Source organism: Uloborus diversus, chromosome 2 (genome assembly GCF_026930045.1).
Source record: "Uloborus diversus isolate 005 chromosome 2, Udiv.v.3.1, whole genome shotgun sequence".
Taxonomy (NCBI): Eukaryota; Metazoa; Arthropoda; class Arachnida; order Araneae; family Uloboridae; genus Uloborus; species Uloborus diversus.
This window is the reverse complement of record NC_072732.1, coordinates 129158021-129174736: the sequence shown is the minus strand read 5'-3', so window position 1 is coordinate 129174736 and position 16716 is coordinate 129158021. Positions and strand designations below refer to the sequence as shown.

Here is a 16716-nt window from a genome sequence, read left to right as displayed (position 1 = left end):
AACATTAATAAGACTTAGTGTTAGTTTTTTTTTTCACTTTCTTGGTCCGTTAGGCCCTTTAAAGACGTGGGGCCCCTCTGCACTGTAGGGTCTGAAGATGGGCAGATCTGGATCTCGATTTTTCACTTTCAGTCGCTTTTCTTTATTGTGCTTCAGAGTAGATCACTGCTTCAGAAAAGCATTTCCAACCCCAAATTGCGATATAATTTCGAGCAGTTAGGATGCACCGTACCCCTCTTAGAACTTCCTCAACGTTTAAAACGAGACGCCCTAAAAATTTTGATCTGTGGTTGTTTGTTTTGTTGCTTGATGCCTGTAAAATTATAATAGGCACCATCACAATGCCTTGATTTGAACTCTTATATCAATTGAATGTATCATTGGGTAATATGCATAGAAATCACAGGATGAGCCAATTGGGCAACATTTACACTGCTTGCGGATATCTCTGGGTTTGCAGCCAACAAGTAATAAATGAGCAGTTAATTTTAGACATAAATCACAACTTTTCATTTTTATTCCTTTAATAAATAAAGCAGGGCTTACACAAGTTCTAAACAAATTTTCAGACATTAGTTTTATAATTCAGACAACTAAAAAAATAAAGTATATTAACAGCCATTTAACTGACATTATTTTCAATGTCACCCCAATAATTATTATCATATGTAAGTTTTAGAAATTTAAAGTATAATACTGAATAATGATAGTTTCAGAAAAAGTTAGATGTTCTTTCAGCTGATCAAACAGAAAGCTGATTTCAAACCAAAAAACAAAAAAAAATGCTAGTCAAGACAGACACCTTACAGGAAAACATGAGTTTTCATTCACTGATTTTTTTTTTTTTTTCCTTACAGCTGATACGTAAAGGTACTGCTCTGATATAATGCATTATTTATTTGTTAAGGAATTACGGTGACGGATCATGCAAATGCTTTAGAATTGAATTAACGGTTCGTTTGTAGCAGCCAAGTTGTTTGAGAATCTAAGATTTTCTGAAACTAATGTATTTTGACGCGACTTTTTCAAACCATTATACGTGCAGATCAATATAAATCACTGCAAAATTAAAGAAAGAAAAATAACTAAAACATAATTTAAAAAACAATATAGAAATAATAAACTTCACGATCTAAGAAAAAAAATCGATGGTGATAATTTACTTAAGTGGGCATCAGTGAATGCCTTTAGAAATCAATCGCCAAAACCAAGTTGATCTTTGTGAAGAAATTCATCTAGATTTTTTCAAATGGCCATTAACAAAATTCTCTTTTTTGCGAACTTAGTAGAGCTACCACCGTCGTCCATTAATTTCAGAAAAATTGTTATCGATTAATACTTCAACGCTGAAATAACTATTTAAAAGGAAAAACAAATTGAGAAACAGCAAAAATACTGTGGTAAAACTTACGTTTCTTTTCTCCGTTTTCAACGAAGAATTTGATAACAGTTCAAATGCAAGTATCTGAAACAAAAGATTTGATACAGCAACAGCAATGAATGATGAGAAACGAGTGGAAGTTTCTGGATTAATATCACAAGGCCCTACTTCTCACTTCTCACTGGAGGAGCAAGAATACGCACACATCCGTTTAACTTGTTGCCGAATGTTCCTTGAAAATTTGACAGTTTTTCACTTTGCTAGATAATAGTCAAAAGAAAAGATAATTTTTAACTTTATTGTGTGAAGATATTTTAATATTTCAATTTTGAAATGTGTTTTGCAGTACGAAAACGATTCAACATGATTTAATCATAAAGCTTATGTTCGACGAGCACGACCGGTAGCGACCGGTTGGTTGATCATGTGACAACAATGAGGTCAGTGGTTACTAACCGATTGTTGACGAACCAATATTTCATCAAAGAATTTCAGTTGATCACCGGTTACTTTCACAGACGTCGCGCAGAGGAATAACACGCAGGTGAAAAATATTGAATTATATTATTTTTGAAAATTGTAATTGGTCAAAAATGTCACGTGGTACGTAACGCTTCGGTTAGTATTCGGTTGGTCACCGGTATACCGGTTAAGCTCATCGAACGCAACCTTTGCAATTTAATACTGCATTTTTCTCATTCAATGGCAACACATGTTAAGGGCATAATCGTAACAAAAATTTTGTAATGATCTGTGTTGATGTGATCATGAATTCTTAAATATATACGGAATAAGCGTTTTATTTACTTATAATTTGTGATTTTTTCATTCATTACTTTTGATCAGAAGTCATCAGTTTGAATTGTGGTCTCTTCCATTCAAAACTAAAATGGCTGAAGCTGTTGTAGAAGAGTATCGATCATCGTTGTCTGAACTCAGTTTTAATAGCAAGCCTCATATAAACATGTTGACAATGCTGGCAGAAGATAATGTACAACATGCGGATCAAATTGTTGAAACGATAGTCGCTCATATTAATGCCGTAAGTCATAATTATTTGTAAATTCTACATCTTCAACCTTTTTTTTTTAAATTCCTGCTATAAACTGTAATCGTTTTCTCACATCCATTCTTACGTAAAGCTGACAGCATTGTTTTTTTACGTAGTAGTCCTTCCTTTTTGAAATTTTAGAAAAATCAGTTTGGACTGTTTTTTAAATTCAGTATTCTTCAACCGAATAGTAAACAAATTGAAATGTTCTATAATTGGTAAATATCCCCCCCCCCCCCACACACACACAGACGTTGTTGCTAATTAATTTTCTGAGATTCAATGTAATTTTGATGTAAGAGAAAATGCTCAGATGTTAAATTGATATTTTTTCGATTTTCAATTTTTGTTGAATGTTATGACACATAATATTTGCAGTACACTTACAAACTGATTTAAATAAGACACAGTTACTAGAAGAAAAAACTCACTAGTATAATAAATATAATCGATTCATAACTACTTAGCATTAACTGCTTCTGCTAGAAAACCGGGAAATGCAGAGGTCCGGGAAAGCGAACATCTCGGATATTTGTTTCTCTAACTGATGGAATTTTGCGAATTGGCCGCTTTTACGATAGAACATTTTGTGAAGATGCCGCAAAATGAACCCAGAGTTTGTGTCAGGAATCAACCCCTGTTATGTAATAAAAGATTTTCCCAAAAATAACATTTTCAAAAAATGGTTATAGACTTTAATTTTGTACATGGAATAAAAGATTTGTTAAATGTTTATCCATATATATATATAGCAGAACATTACTAAGATGACAGAATTTTGTAATGTTGATAACTGTTGATAACTCTCTGAAAGTAAATTTTTAAAAAACTTACGAATGGTTGAACACTCCAAGAATAACGAAGTAAGCAATCAGTCACCCTAAGGGACAGTATTAAATAAAAAAGTTAATAGCTATTGATTTGTAGTATATATTATCCTTTCCCTAAATCAAACTTCTTAGTGTTCAATGCCGATTTATTTAAATTTGGTAAAATTAAAATGAGTGGATTAATATTTTAGTCTATATGAATGTTTGCTTCAGTGCATGCATAGCTGAAAACACTCTTGATTCATGCAGATCATGGAGACTCCCGATTCAGATGTCCCATTCAACATGTCAGAAACATCCCATTCAAGATATCATTTTGAGTTTATATTAAATAAATTTTAAAAAACTCTGATTTCAGTCAAAAAAAAAAAGATTTATTTATTTTTACTCTGCCAAGAATAGGTGTGCATGTGTTACTACTCAACTGGAGTCTGGAGTGTTCCCATAGGGCACTCCATGTACGACGCTGTAATACTCTTAAATATGTTCATAGACATATGGGCAGTTCTCAAAAGGTGGGGAGCAAACACAGACCTAAACATTGAAGCTTCAACACCGAATAACTTTCATTTTAATTAACTCAAAATTTTTGGAGTTAAATTACAATACTGTATACAGACAGGAATTGACATAAATTATGGAAATAATGCTCTAAAACTACCTTTAAAAAATATTTTCTTTGCTAAAAGGCACAATTTTGGACATACCGAAACATTAACTGAGCAAATGTACCATTAAAAAAAATTTTTTTTTTTATTATTTCCATACGTTTCAAAAAAAAAATAAAAAATTAAAGGTATAAATCTCAAACTGAATAATTTTTTGATAATATTTTCCACAAATTAAAAAATTAAAGACAGATTATTTATTTTGTAAACAATTTTAGAAAAAATGGAAGTTGGAGGATTGATGTGTGTCCAAAAGTTACGATCTTGACAATGCTATTATTTGAGAACTAAATATAATATTTATATGTTTTAAAGGTATTTTTTGATCCTCAAAATCAATTGTTAATTATTTTAAAGTGTTTTCATATGTTGTTATGCAGTATCATTGAAGCAAAATCATTTCTATTAAACATACATGTAAGATGTCCAAATTGCGTTAACATCTAGATGCCGATAATTCTGTCCATTTATTTATTACTAGTGATACCCGCACGGCTTTGCCCGTAATAGAAAAATCAAAAGGTCTTTTGGTTCGCCTTTATTTTTACTAATAATGTGGTGAATTTTCTCGCCAGTTAGCTTGTACCCATCTTACGGTTCCACGTTATGATAATTTGGTATCTCGCCAATTGGCTTGTGCCGATCTTACGGTTCCACGTTATGATAATTTCGTAATTTACTCGTCCATCTTATATTTTTTTTTCTTAAAATTGGAATAGAAAAAGAACCACATTGAATTTTCGAAAAATCGCTTCGAGGTGCACACCCCCATGCTACATACTAACTTTGTGCCAAATTTTATGAAAATCGGCCAAACGGTTTAGGCGCTATGTGCATCAGAGACATCCTACAGACATCCCGACATCCTCCGGACAGAGAGACTTTCAGCCTTATAAGATTATAAATGATCTTCTGTCTTCTAACCTCAATAAAAAAGGCTTAATGTTAATTCCTTCAATCCATTGACATGTTGCACAATTAATACGTTATGCATTGAACATTACATTAATAACAGTAGAAACACAGGTTATGATCGTAACGGAACACATTTATGTAAACAAAAGAGCACAAAAATCGCCAAGCAAATTCTGATTGGCGACAACTCATTTTTTTTTTCGGGATTCTACATAACCATAACAAAATTTATTATTTAAAGGCCAGTATTTACAGTCATTCAAGTACTTTAAATCCTTCATTTTTCATTGCAGAATGTAAAAATAGATAAAATTTTCATTGGAGAAGTTCAAAAACTGAAACTTACATTATGATGATGTCCAAAATCTGTTACCTACAGTCCAATCACTAAATTAGCTATTTATTAATTTTTATAAATACCTGCTGTCTTTTTATGTTTGTATATGATGTTCTAGGTGTACATGCTATGCAATAAAAACAAAACTGATGTCAAATTTCAAAATTTTAAAAATTGCTCAGAATTAACTTTTTTGTTCCCACCTTTTGAGAACTGCCCATATTATGTATATGATCACATACACATATTGTGCAAAATGAATATATACTCGCTGTATGTAAGGGGAGGTGAGGCACGTTGGTCGCCTTTTTTACTTATCATTTTTTATCTCTTAAAAAATTTAATGAGCTGTTTGATTTTCTATGATAAGTTGACACTTGTCAACAGAACAGATTTTTTTGGAAATGTTGAATTGATAAACTTTTTTTACATTAAATTTTTAACGAAATCTTGTAAGGTCAGGGGTCTGTCCAGGATTTTTCACAGGGTCCGTTTTTTGTGAAAAATCAAATAATTTTGTGAAAAATAAAATACTTTTGTGAAAAATCAAATAATTTTGCAAAACAAAAAAAATTTTTTTCTTTTTTACTTGCAAAAACAAAAGTTTAGACTCTTGAAATGGCGGAAACTGTTGAGTGATTTCCTTCTTTTCCGTTGAGAATATCATTCTTTAGTGCTTTTCTAGTATTGGGGGGGGGGGGGGAGGCATCGCTCACTGGGAGATGGGCACCCCTCAAGTATCAATATTTATCTACCATTCTACATCATGCTAAATTATACTAGAAATGTTATTTGTATAGTATTTAAAACAACTGTAAGAAAAAAAATCAGTCAGGGGTTCAGCATTTAAATTTTTAACCCAAGACACTGTTTAAGAGCACAGAGTTTCGTTTAAAACTCATAAATTCCGTGATTTTTACAAAATAAAAAAAATATTTTATTTGTTTACTTCTTAACTAAGCGTACTAAACATTGAAAATGCGAAAAATCAGATTCCCATAGCGGATGCAAAGAGATTGCAATCCTCAAAGTGAAGGCATCAAAAGTATAAAAAACGGCTTGTAAAATAAATATTTTGGATAAAATTATTTTAGAATTGCATTTTAGAGCCCTATGATAAACATATCATTAATATCTGGACACAGCTGAAGCAAAAATAATAATAATAATAAATAAATAAAATAAAAAATAAACGATCGATTCAGCATTTTAATTATTGACTCATGGAAAAAATGGAATTCCGCTTTAAAAACCTAAAATAAGCTTTGTTACAAAAATAAATAACCCTTTTCATTTATTTGCATCCTAATAAAGCAAAGTTAGCTTCAAAAAAGAATGAAATATGATTCTCATATCGGATGCAAAAAGATTTCGTTTTTTAAAATGTAGGCATCTATAGAAAAAAAACGGTAAGTGACGATAAACAGTTAAACATCGCACCGCTAGACGCTGACGCTAAGTGATGATTAGTTTGAATTTGGTAACCCTATCTGAAGCGAACACATCCCCCCCCCCTACTACCCTTTGCAGTTCTAAGTTCATTTCGCTGTAAATTATTGACTAGTGGTACCCGCACGGCTTTGTCCGTAGTAGAAAATTAAAAGGTCATTTGGTTAACATGTATATTTACAAATAATAGATGATGAATTTATCGCCAATTGGCTATGTTCATTCTCTCTCCCATTCCACGTCATGATAATTTCGTAATTTACTCGCCCATCTCATGATAATTTTGTTCCGGGAAATGTTCTTAAAATTGAAATAGAAAAAGAAAAAAATCGAATTTTTGAAAAATCGCTTCGAGGTACACACCCCCATGCTATAAACTAACTTTGTGCCAAATTTCATGAAAATCGGCCGAACGGTATAGGCGCTATGCGCGTCACAGACATCCAGACATCTAGACATCCAGAGAGAGAGACTTTGAGCTTTATTATTAGTAATAAAGATTATTAAATCATGAGTGGAGAGGAAAATGCTTACTACGCCTATTCAGAGAATGTTGACGCTTTTTCAAAGAAGTTTACAACAACACCGCTACATAAAACAAACAAGCAAATTATAAACCAAACTGACTTTCAGCTGTTAATTTCTTTCAAAGAAACCAACAACAGGCATTATATTTATTTGGCCGTAGTAATTATTTATGGCTTCGCTTGCATTAGCATCACAAGAGTGCCGATTTTTTTTTCTTTTGCGAAATTAGCTGATTTTGTATAAGTTGATTCCTCTAATTTAACTTTAAAAAAGGTTCCAACCATTATCGTTTTTATACATGAAATATGCTGTATTATTTTAATCTGAGATTTCCTCTTTCAATAAACAATTCGTTAAAGATCCGTTTTTGTTTATCAGAATTTTGTGAAGGGTCCGTTTTGGTTGATCGGGATTTTGTGAAAGGTCCGTTTTGGTTGATTGGATTTTTGTGAAAGGTCCGTTTTGGTTGATCGGATTTTTGTGAAGGGTCCGTTAACGGACCCAAATTTGCTCTGGCCAGACCCCTGAAAGTGGACTGGGAATATAAAAGTGCTACTTTTTAAGCTTTGGAAGTAGCACTTTTATTGGACTGGGTTGCCAAAGGACAAGTCATATGTTACTTTTATGCAAAGTTATATCAATATTTGCTAAATGAAAAAAAAGGTCTTTTTTTTCTTCATTGCAATGCATGAAACAACTCCAAAAAGAAAAGAATCCTGTTGTTTTAACACCATATATTTGAAAGAAAAGTTATTATAATATTGACAGCTTTAAGTTAGCATATCTTTGTCTTATAAAATCAAATATAAAAATGAAATTTGATAATCTTAAAAGTATACTCTTTTATTCGTTTAATCAATTATTTGTTATATTTCGTATCTATATGTAGAATGCGCTTGTTCAGCAAAAATATTTTGTTTAATACATTAACTTCATTATAGCATGTATTGCAAACTTTCCTCTAAGAAAAGAATTGTCTGAAAAAATTAGAAGTATATTTGAAAATATAAATTGTAAAAAAGTGCAATTATAAAATGAATCTTTTGGTAAATTTAATTTAGTATAATTTTTGTTAAATAATTATCTTTGCTTTTTTTGCCAAGTCTTTATTATTATTATTTTGAAACATGATATGTATTATATGAAATGAAATGAATGTATAATCAGGGGTCTGGCCAGAGGATATTTGGGTCCGTTAACGGACCCTTCACAAAAATCCGATCAACCAAAACGGACCTTTCACAAAATCCCGATCAAACAAAACGGACCTTTCACAAAATCCCGATCAAGCAAAACGGACCCTTCACAAAATTCTGATAAACAAGATTGGATCTGTCAAATTGTTTATTGAAAGAGCAAATCTGAAAGCAAAATAACGCATATTTCTGTGTATAAACCGATAATTTTTGGAACCTTTTTTAAAGTCAAATTAGAGGGATCAGCTTATACAAAATCGGCTAATTTTGAAAAAAAAAAAATCGGCACTCTTTGGATGCTCCTGCAAGCGATAAATAATTGCTACTGCCAAATAAATATAATGGTTGTTTGTTTTATCACAGCTAATTAGCAGCTGTGTTTTTGTAAACTTTTCTGAAAAGGCATTGGTTAGCACTTTTCTCCGCTCATGATTTAATAAACAATAATAATACATATCTGCGAAATGAACTTAGAACTGCAAAGGGATAGTAAGGGGAGGAAAAAATATGATCGCTTCAGATAGTGTTACCAACTTCAAAATTATCACCACTTAGCGTCTGGCGTTGAACCTTTATAATGACTTGATTAGAAAATATTCTCATCATTTTGCCAGCTTGTCAATATTTGCGTTTTTACGGTGGGGTGCGATGTTTAATTGTTATTTTGGGAGAAAATTATATGGGTTTTGATTTTTCGATGCTAACAAGGATGATTAACTTTAAATAAACTCTTTTAATTACCGTTTTTTTTTTTCTTTAGATGTCTACATTTTGAAAAATGCAATCTTTTAACATCCGATATGAGAATCATATTTTGTTTTTTTTCAAGCTAACTTCGCTTAATTAGGATTCAAATAAATGAAAAGTCTCTTTATTTCTGTTAGAACTCTCATTTCAAGTTTTTAAAGCAAAATTCCATTTTCTGTTATGAGTCAAAAATTAAAATGCTAAATAGATGGTTTATTTTATTTTATTTTTTGGGTCAACTGTGTCCACAGATATTAATGATATGTTTGTCATAGGACTCTAAAATGCAATTTTAAAATAATTTTATCAAAAATATTTCTTTTACAAGCCGTTTTTATACTTCTGATGCCTTCACTTTGAGAATTGCGATCTCTTTGCATCCGCTATGGGAATCCGATTTTTCGAATTTTTAATGATTATTACGCTTTGTTAAGAGGTAAACAATTGAAATATCTTTTTATTTTTGTTAAAATCACGGAATTTATAAGTTTTGAATGAAATTCTGTGCTTTTTAAGAGTCTTGGGTTAAAAAGTTGAATGCTGAACCCTATTCTGAATTTTATTTTATTTATTTATAGTTTTGTTACAATTATTTTAAGTACTGTACAGAAATATATCTAGTATAATTTAACATAATGTAGAATGGTAGATAAATATTGATACTTGAAAGAGCGATGCCCCCCCCCCTGCCAAATATCAGGAAAAAAATCCGGAATGATTTTCTCGACGTAGAAGAGGAAAACACTCAACTTTAAGTTTAATTGATGCAGTTTGTGCCATCTCTAAATTCTAAAATTTCGTTTTATAACAATTTTTTTTTTTTTTTTTTTTTTATGAAATTTTTTGATTTTTCACAAAATTAATTCATTTTTCACAAAATTATTTGATTTTTCACAAAAAACGGACCCTGTGAAAAATCCTGGACAGACCCCTGATAATATACAAACACTTAGAATATTGTTATAACTATAAAGTTTTTAAATTATGTTGGGTAGGTTGGTCCACAATTTGTGGGGCACGTTGGACCGGACTTTCTTGGTCTGAAGAAGTGATGTCATTTTTTTTTCTTTTTCATAAAAAATGAAAAAAATGCCTATTATTGTGAACAAAAAAAAAAATAACTTTAAGAAAGGAGTTTGATTTTTTTCCCCGCAATCTTGATAACAATTATTTAAAAAATAAAGTTAGTTTTCTGGAATAACTCAGGACTACTGAAGTAACACTTTCTGGAATAAAATTTGTTCAATATAACTGTACCATGTGATTTCATTATAGGATTTGTAGGACCTAGGGGAAATTTGTTGGTCATAAAATTTAAAAAAAAAGGCATTAAAATAATTGAGACCGGTCCAACATGCTCCACGGTTCAACGTACCCCACCTCCCCCTAAGCGTATATAGTTGCCCTATATACTCGTGTATAAGTTGATTTGGCATATAAGTCGCTGCTCCCCCAGCCCCCCTGCCTTTAGGGGAAAATTTTGGGAAAAAAACTAAAACCCGCATATAAGATTTGAAAAAGTCAACAGCAATTTGCTGCTAATTTTGAATTTAAATGTTATAAAAAAAAGTAAAATGAAATGTAATGAACCTTTTTATGTTAAAAAAACATCCCATTTTTTATTCTTTTGCACAAAGAGGGTTTGTTTTCGCGATCGTGATTTTCGTAAAAGGTTCAATTTTGCTGTTACGATTTTTTTTTTTTGCTTGTTGCATTTATTTCAGTTTAATTTCAATAAAACTTTACACTGTGCTTTTTTTTTCATTATCTTTAAAAAATGAGCATCAATTAGCGACTATCGGGAAAATTCGCATACACTATCCACGAAATTTTCGCGCAGTCGGCTGTTTACTGTAATTTTTTAAGTTTTAATTTCACAGTGACCGTGTGAAGTTATAGCAGAATGCTTAGTGTTTACTTCTTTGGCATCTGCTTAAAAAGAGATGGACTAAAATCCAGAAAATGTTCAGGTTTTCGAGTATTTTCTAAGAATTGTTTGGGGAAAATTTTCAGAAATTCTGTTCTGCAAATATAAGTGAATCCCCTAACTCCCCAAACCTGATTTTGTGTACCAAATTTCTCAATTTATACTCAAGTATATACAGTTCTGGGAATATACCTTCAGAAAAACTGATGGGAACATCAGTGCTACTCAAGATTTAGATCTTCCAGCTGACGATTAACCAGTTAGGAAACTTTATATATACTGCTTTTCAAAATTCGACAATTACATTTTGTTGGTGATTAAATCTCACTCTGTTATTCTCTTCATTTTGTTTATTGTTCATTAAAATTTTCTTTCTTGTTTTTTTTATACTTGTTCACAAAATGTGTTTTGTTTCAACTTTTTGATGATAGATTGTTTTTTTTTTCTTTTTTTAGGTACCACCACAAATGAAACTCCCTGGCATGTATCTCGTAGATTCAGTTATAAAAAATATCGGTGGACATTATATTCCTCTATTCGGTAGTCATATGACTACATTGTTTACATCTGTATTTGAAAAGGTTTGCTCCAAAGCTTTTATACAATTTTGTCGTTCATTTATATAGGCTTTTTAGTATTCTTTAAAATTAATCTGTAATGAAAATTTGATTTCAACTCTTATGTTTTAACATACATGCCAACTCTTTGTTTTTGATGGATTTTTTTTTTTATCTACTAATCTTCTACACAGAAAGAGAGGTCCCCCGATGTTCTTATTTCCTAGAGAGTTTGTTCTATGATTTTTCTTTCATTCTGCAAAACGTTTATTTTTTTTATTAAATAATAACAGAGACAAAAAAAAAATCAGTACTGCTAACTATGCTAATAAGCATGAATCATTTCTACAGAATTGCCAATGTCCCTGTTTATTTGGCCAGCACTCAAACTTGGCAATTTTTAAAATAGCTAATTATTAGATTTAAGGGTATTGCTGCTTTCTATTGTAGTGATAGAATGTATCTTTAGAATCAATAAAATAGGTATACTAGCATGAAAAAAAAATATTTATATACATTTTTATGTATAACACAGCGAAGCAAAGGGGTGTAAGTGACAAAATTAAAATATTTTAGATAATATAGGAAACTTTCCTCTACTTTGGGGCAAGGATTGGAACCATTTATCTTAAATATTTTGCGTAATCTTAAGTATTTTTTTTACCATTTCTTGCTTGAGAATCTAGAAATAAAGTTTCCTGCAATCAGTTTTTAATGCATTAGGACTTCGTCTGTAGTAGGGCTTGTGATTTAAAATATATTTCCCTTTTAATTACATTTTTGCAAGCCGACAAGCGATTTTTTTTTTCATTTACAAATTTAACGGATGTGTATTCTTTAAAAATGTTGGACTCTTTCTGCGTTTGTTAACATTATTTTTATTTACTGATGATGTGTTTGTTTTAACAATGGGATTGAGGAATATTTCTCTTATTTGAACTTTTCTCTTATTGAATGAATCACTGCACGCATTTCCAATTTGAACGCTACTTGCAGCTACCGAGACATGTTTGTGACTAATTATCCAGAGATAGGATTTTTCCAGCTTTTGCTGGAATTCCGGCTTTTTCTCTTCCCTTTTAAAACCTTTCCTCCTTTTTTTTTTTGTCATTTTCAGGCCTTATTTTTCTTTAAAATCAGAAAAGAATACAAGTTTTTAAAATGTTTGGTCCCCGATTTCTTATTCTTTCTATTTTTTCCCCTCGAATCTTCATCCTCCGTGATATCTGCCAAGAACATATTTTTGGAATCATGCCAACTACATCAAACACGTGCTGCGCCAAAAGTTGCATGCCTCGTTTGAGATTTCAATCTTTTTGCATCCTGCAAGTATTTCAATTATTTTTAATGGTAAGGTTTTTTACTATTTGCTACCTTACATCTGCTTATTATTCTATTTTGATGCAGTTTTTCATAACATCCCTTTCATTAATTTTTTTTCGGATATCATCCCTTTTACGAAATTTTTTTTGATTTCCTCCTTTTTGCTCTCTGCCCACTCTCATCACTGAATTATCAGAAAAACTTAACTTGCCTCAAGGAAGCCGCTATGCCACACGATAAAGGTACATGCCTGAAGCATTGCCACACAGTGTCATCAAAATAGTCTAGACGGAACCTATTTACCGAGTAGTGCAACTAACTTTCTGACTGACCTAGGTTCATAAAGCTTTATTAGGCCTTCATAAAAAGTGCCCAAAACTTTTTATAAATTGATGTCATAAGTTTTTTTTATTTCCATTAATCATTCTTGCCTCTAATGTAACACTGTAGAAAGTTCTTATTTTCTTTCGAAGAAGATACTCTTAACAATGGAACTAAGTTTCTCTTGTCAGTAATAAAAGAAAGCATAATGCTTAAAATATTTGGAAATTGAGCGACTAATAAAACATTACTGGCCCTATCGACCTGTAAAAATTATATTTTTCAGGTCTGATTAATGTGTTAGTGATCCCACATCAGGAGTGACTTTTAATTTTGAGCCCTGATATATGTAATCAGTTTTACAGAGCATTGTATAATAGTCAATAACCAGTATAATAGCCTATGTCAATATTAGTTACATTATGTTTTATTTTTAAAACATTAAATTATCACATTGCGCAAATGATTGTAGGATGTCATTCATGTAAAAATACCATTTAAAGTAGATAACTTTTTATATGAAAAGTATGTTTAGATATAAGTGATAGAAGAAAATTACTTTCAGAATATCTATAGTTTAGTTGATTCAAAAATTGCACTAGTTAGTTATAAGTATTAATAAAATTAGAAACACAGAATAAAAAAGTGTTTTTTGTCTTTTTACAGTGAAACCTCTGAATAGCGGACAGTCAAGGGACTAGAAGTTTTGTCCGTTATTGGGAGGTGTCCGCTATTAGGAGGAACTACTTAATTTACCTTTTTCAAAATGGGCTGTTGTTCCCTTTGTGGAACACAATCGAAGCAATTGCGAAAGGTTTACTACATTTTATGTCCAGTGTAATTAATCTGTTTTTTCTTAATAAAGGTATACTGACAGCACACACTTGTCTTAAAAAGCATTTAATCAATTAAAGTAATCAGTTAAAACAGTTTGACATCTCTTTTTTGCATTACCAACGGCGGCTATTCAGCGGAGCAACCCCCTTCCCCCCACACACTTTTTATAGTTAATTTATTTATTTTATCTCGAGTATCACTATTGCATGATTGACAGTTGGCAATATGACCTTGAATATGGGAAAATCTTAAGAAAAACGTACGTTAATTGTTAGGATGACATCGGTTTTCACTTATCTGCTTCAATACTCTCAAAACTAGCCGTTACAAAATTATGACTTTTTTTTTCTTTTTGATTACTTCGCAAAAAGTACCATGCCTTTTAGTTCTTTTTTTTTCTACCCCCAACTCTTAAGCCCCAATCGTTGCCTCTGCCCCTTACCACCCTTTTAATTCCAAGAAACAGTGATAAGGAAATGACGGAGGTGGGGGTGGAATATCAGTTGTGGAGGATGAAAAGCTTTGTAAGGCAAGCAGTTACTAAGATATTCTGTGAAAAGAAAAAAAACGGAAGCGCTACGATCGCAAGGAAAATTTTTTGTGTAATAACTGTCCGTTATTCAGGGTGAATTACATGGAATGGCCTATATTGAGGGACTGGGACTTGCAAAAATGTCCATTATTCAGGAGTGTCCGTTAAGGGAGGTTTCACTGTACTATTAACTGTGTACTTGATCTCTAAAGAAATGCTATCAGTTATAATGTTCTTTTTATAGTTAAAACTTCTGAAACACATATATCTTTTCTTTTTTTGATGCCTAAGAAAAAGTTAAGCTTTAATAATATTTTTAACTTACAGATTAACATTTTTTTTTTCGTTTTTGTTTTTGACATTATGGTATGTAATTCTCTAAAAATTAATTCCTTTTTCTAAGCATGTTATTGCTCCCTAACTAATAAAAACTTTTCTTTTTGAGACCTGTTCAAAATACAACGAGCTCTGTTTCTATCTTTAATTGCACATCTAGTGCACAAATCTTTCCCCTGCTTAGTTTTTCTAAGCTTTGAACGTATTGCTTTATGAGCTTTGCAATAAATCAATTTTAAGTTTTATAATGTGTAACTGCATAAAAAACTCTTCTGGTTATTTTAAAAATTATTTCAAGTTCTTTTGATTTTTAAGAATTTTTTTGAGCAATCACGATTGCTTATTGCTTTCATTTGACTGTTTTTGGCGTCCTATCATTTTATTTTCCCACCGCCACCCTCCGCACCATCACCGTCGGCCGGCTCCTCACGATGCGATGCTGCACCTCTAGCGAAAACCGTCTCCAGGTTGCATCCATGTCCTACTCACACGCTCATGCATACACAACTACACACACACAAACACATACACCTACACACACATACACACACGCATACATACAGACAACTACACATACACACACAAAAACATACACACAACTACCCACACATTTATGCCTGCACACAGGCACAATCACAAAAGCCTACACACATACACATAACCCCCCCACCCCACACACATTCATACACACAACTACCCACACACTTATGCCAGCACACAGACACAAATACACATGCCTAGACACACATACCCCCTACACACAAACACACATACCCCCACACACACAAACACACACGTCTACACACACACACACTCGTGATTGCGGAAAACATAATTTGAATTCAAGATGTCAAAATTCAAATTAAATTTTCTTCTTTTTCTTTCTTTTTTTTTTAATGAAAAAAAATTTTTTTTAAAGAAGTTGGCAGGTATGTTTTACTCATTTGTATTGTAATAATGGTTTGACATTTTGTAAAAATGCATGTTATGTTCATAAATAAACCCAAGCCAATCTCACCATGTGAAAAACCAATGATTATTGATATGACAGTGGCGTACCTAGCATGGGTGAGACCCGGGGCGGTACTTTGTGGTGTCACCCCGCCCCTCCCCCGGTAAATTTTCAAGTTTGTGGTCTTAAAAATGCATTTTAGCTTTATTTTATTTATTTATTTATTTATTTATTTATTTTTTTGAAACTCAATTTCGGGTGTTACCCTCCCCAGGCGAGTGACACCTGGGGCGGAGTGCCCTCCCTGTGGTGACGCCACTGGATATGTTAAAGATAATCGTAATAATATTATGATTTTAGGTTCCCCCCCCCCCCAAGGAATTTGTTGTAAAAGTCAGAAAAGGAAGGAAAATTCTTAACTTACTTTGAGATATGAGTCAAGAATTTTGTCAGTTAATTTTTTTTTCCTAAATTGGAAATTTATTTGGAGAATTACGAAAATCATCAATATTATGAAATAATGTTCATCGCTGTTAAAGCATAAAGTTATCTTTGAGTTTTTTCACCATATGATGATGTAAGTCAGGAGAATTTTAATTGATGAGTATAATATTTTTTGGTCAATAGAGTAAATGGTTTTTGTAAAAATGTAGTTATTAAAAATCTTAAAAAACTACTTAAATAACAGATTGAAATAGACCTATAAAAATGACGCTCTCATGTGGCGATGGAGTAAAAAAAGATAGGGTTTGTTGGAGGATGGGTATAGTAATGGTTAAAGAAAAAAGCGTGGTTTTAATAGCAATCTTACTCAAAGTTTGAAAATTTA

At 31.8% G+C, this 16716-nt stretch overlaps 2 protein-coding genes across 2 annotated transcripts in view; one reads left to right on the top strand and one right to left on the bottom strand.

Annotated features, from left to right (window-relative positions):
- The window catches only part of LOC129217332 (dnaJ homolog subfamily A member 1-like), a 47445-nt gene extending 45879 nt beyond the window's left edge, over positions 1 to 1566 (bottom strand). The window contains exon 1 of the mRNA XM_054851614.1: positions 1412 to 1566. The gene's annotated coding sequence lies outside the window, so the exon portion shown is untranslated. The remainder of the gene's footprint in view (positions 1 to 1411) is intronic.
- A 575-nt stretch (positions 1567 to 2141) lies between these two features.
- Positions 2142 to 16716, top strand: part of LOC129216537 (uncharacterized) — a 91842-nt gene continuing 77267 nt past the window's right edge. The window contains exons 1-2 of the mRNA XM_054850752.1: positions 2142 to 2423; positions 11485 to 11610. Of these exons, the coding sequence (XP_054706727.1) occupies positions 2271 to 2423; positions 11485 to 11610 (279 nt within the window). The 5' untranslated portion in view covers positions 2142 to 2270. The remainder of the gene's footprint in view (positions 2424 to 11484; positions 11611 to 16716) is intronic.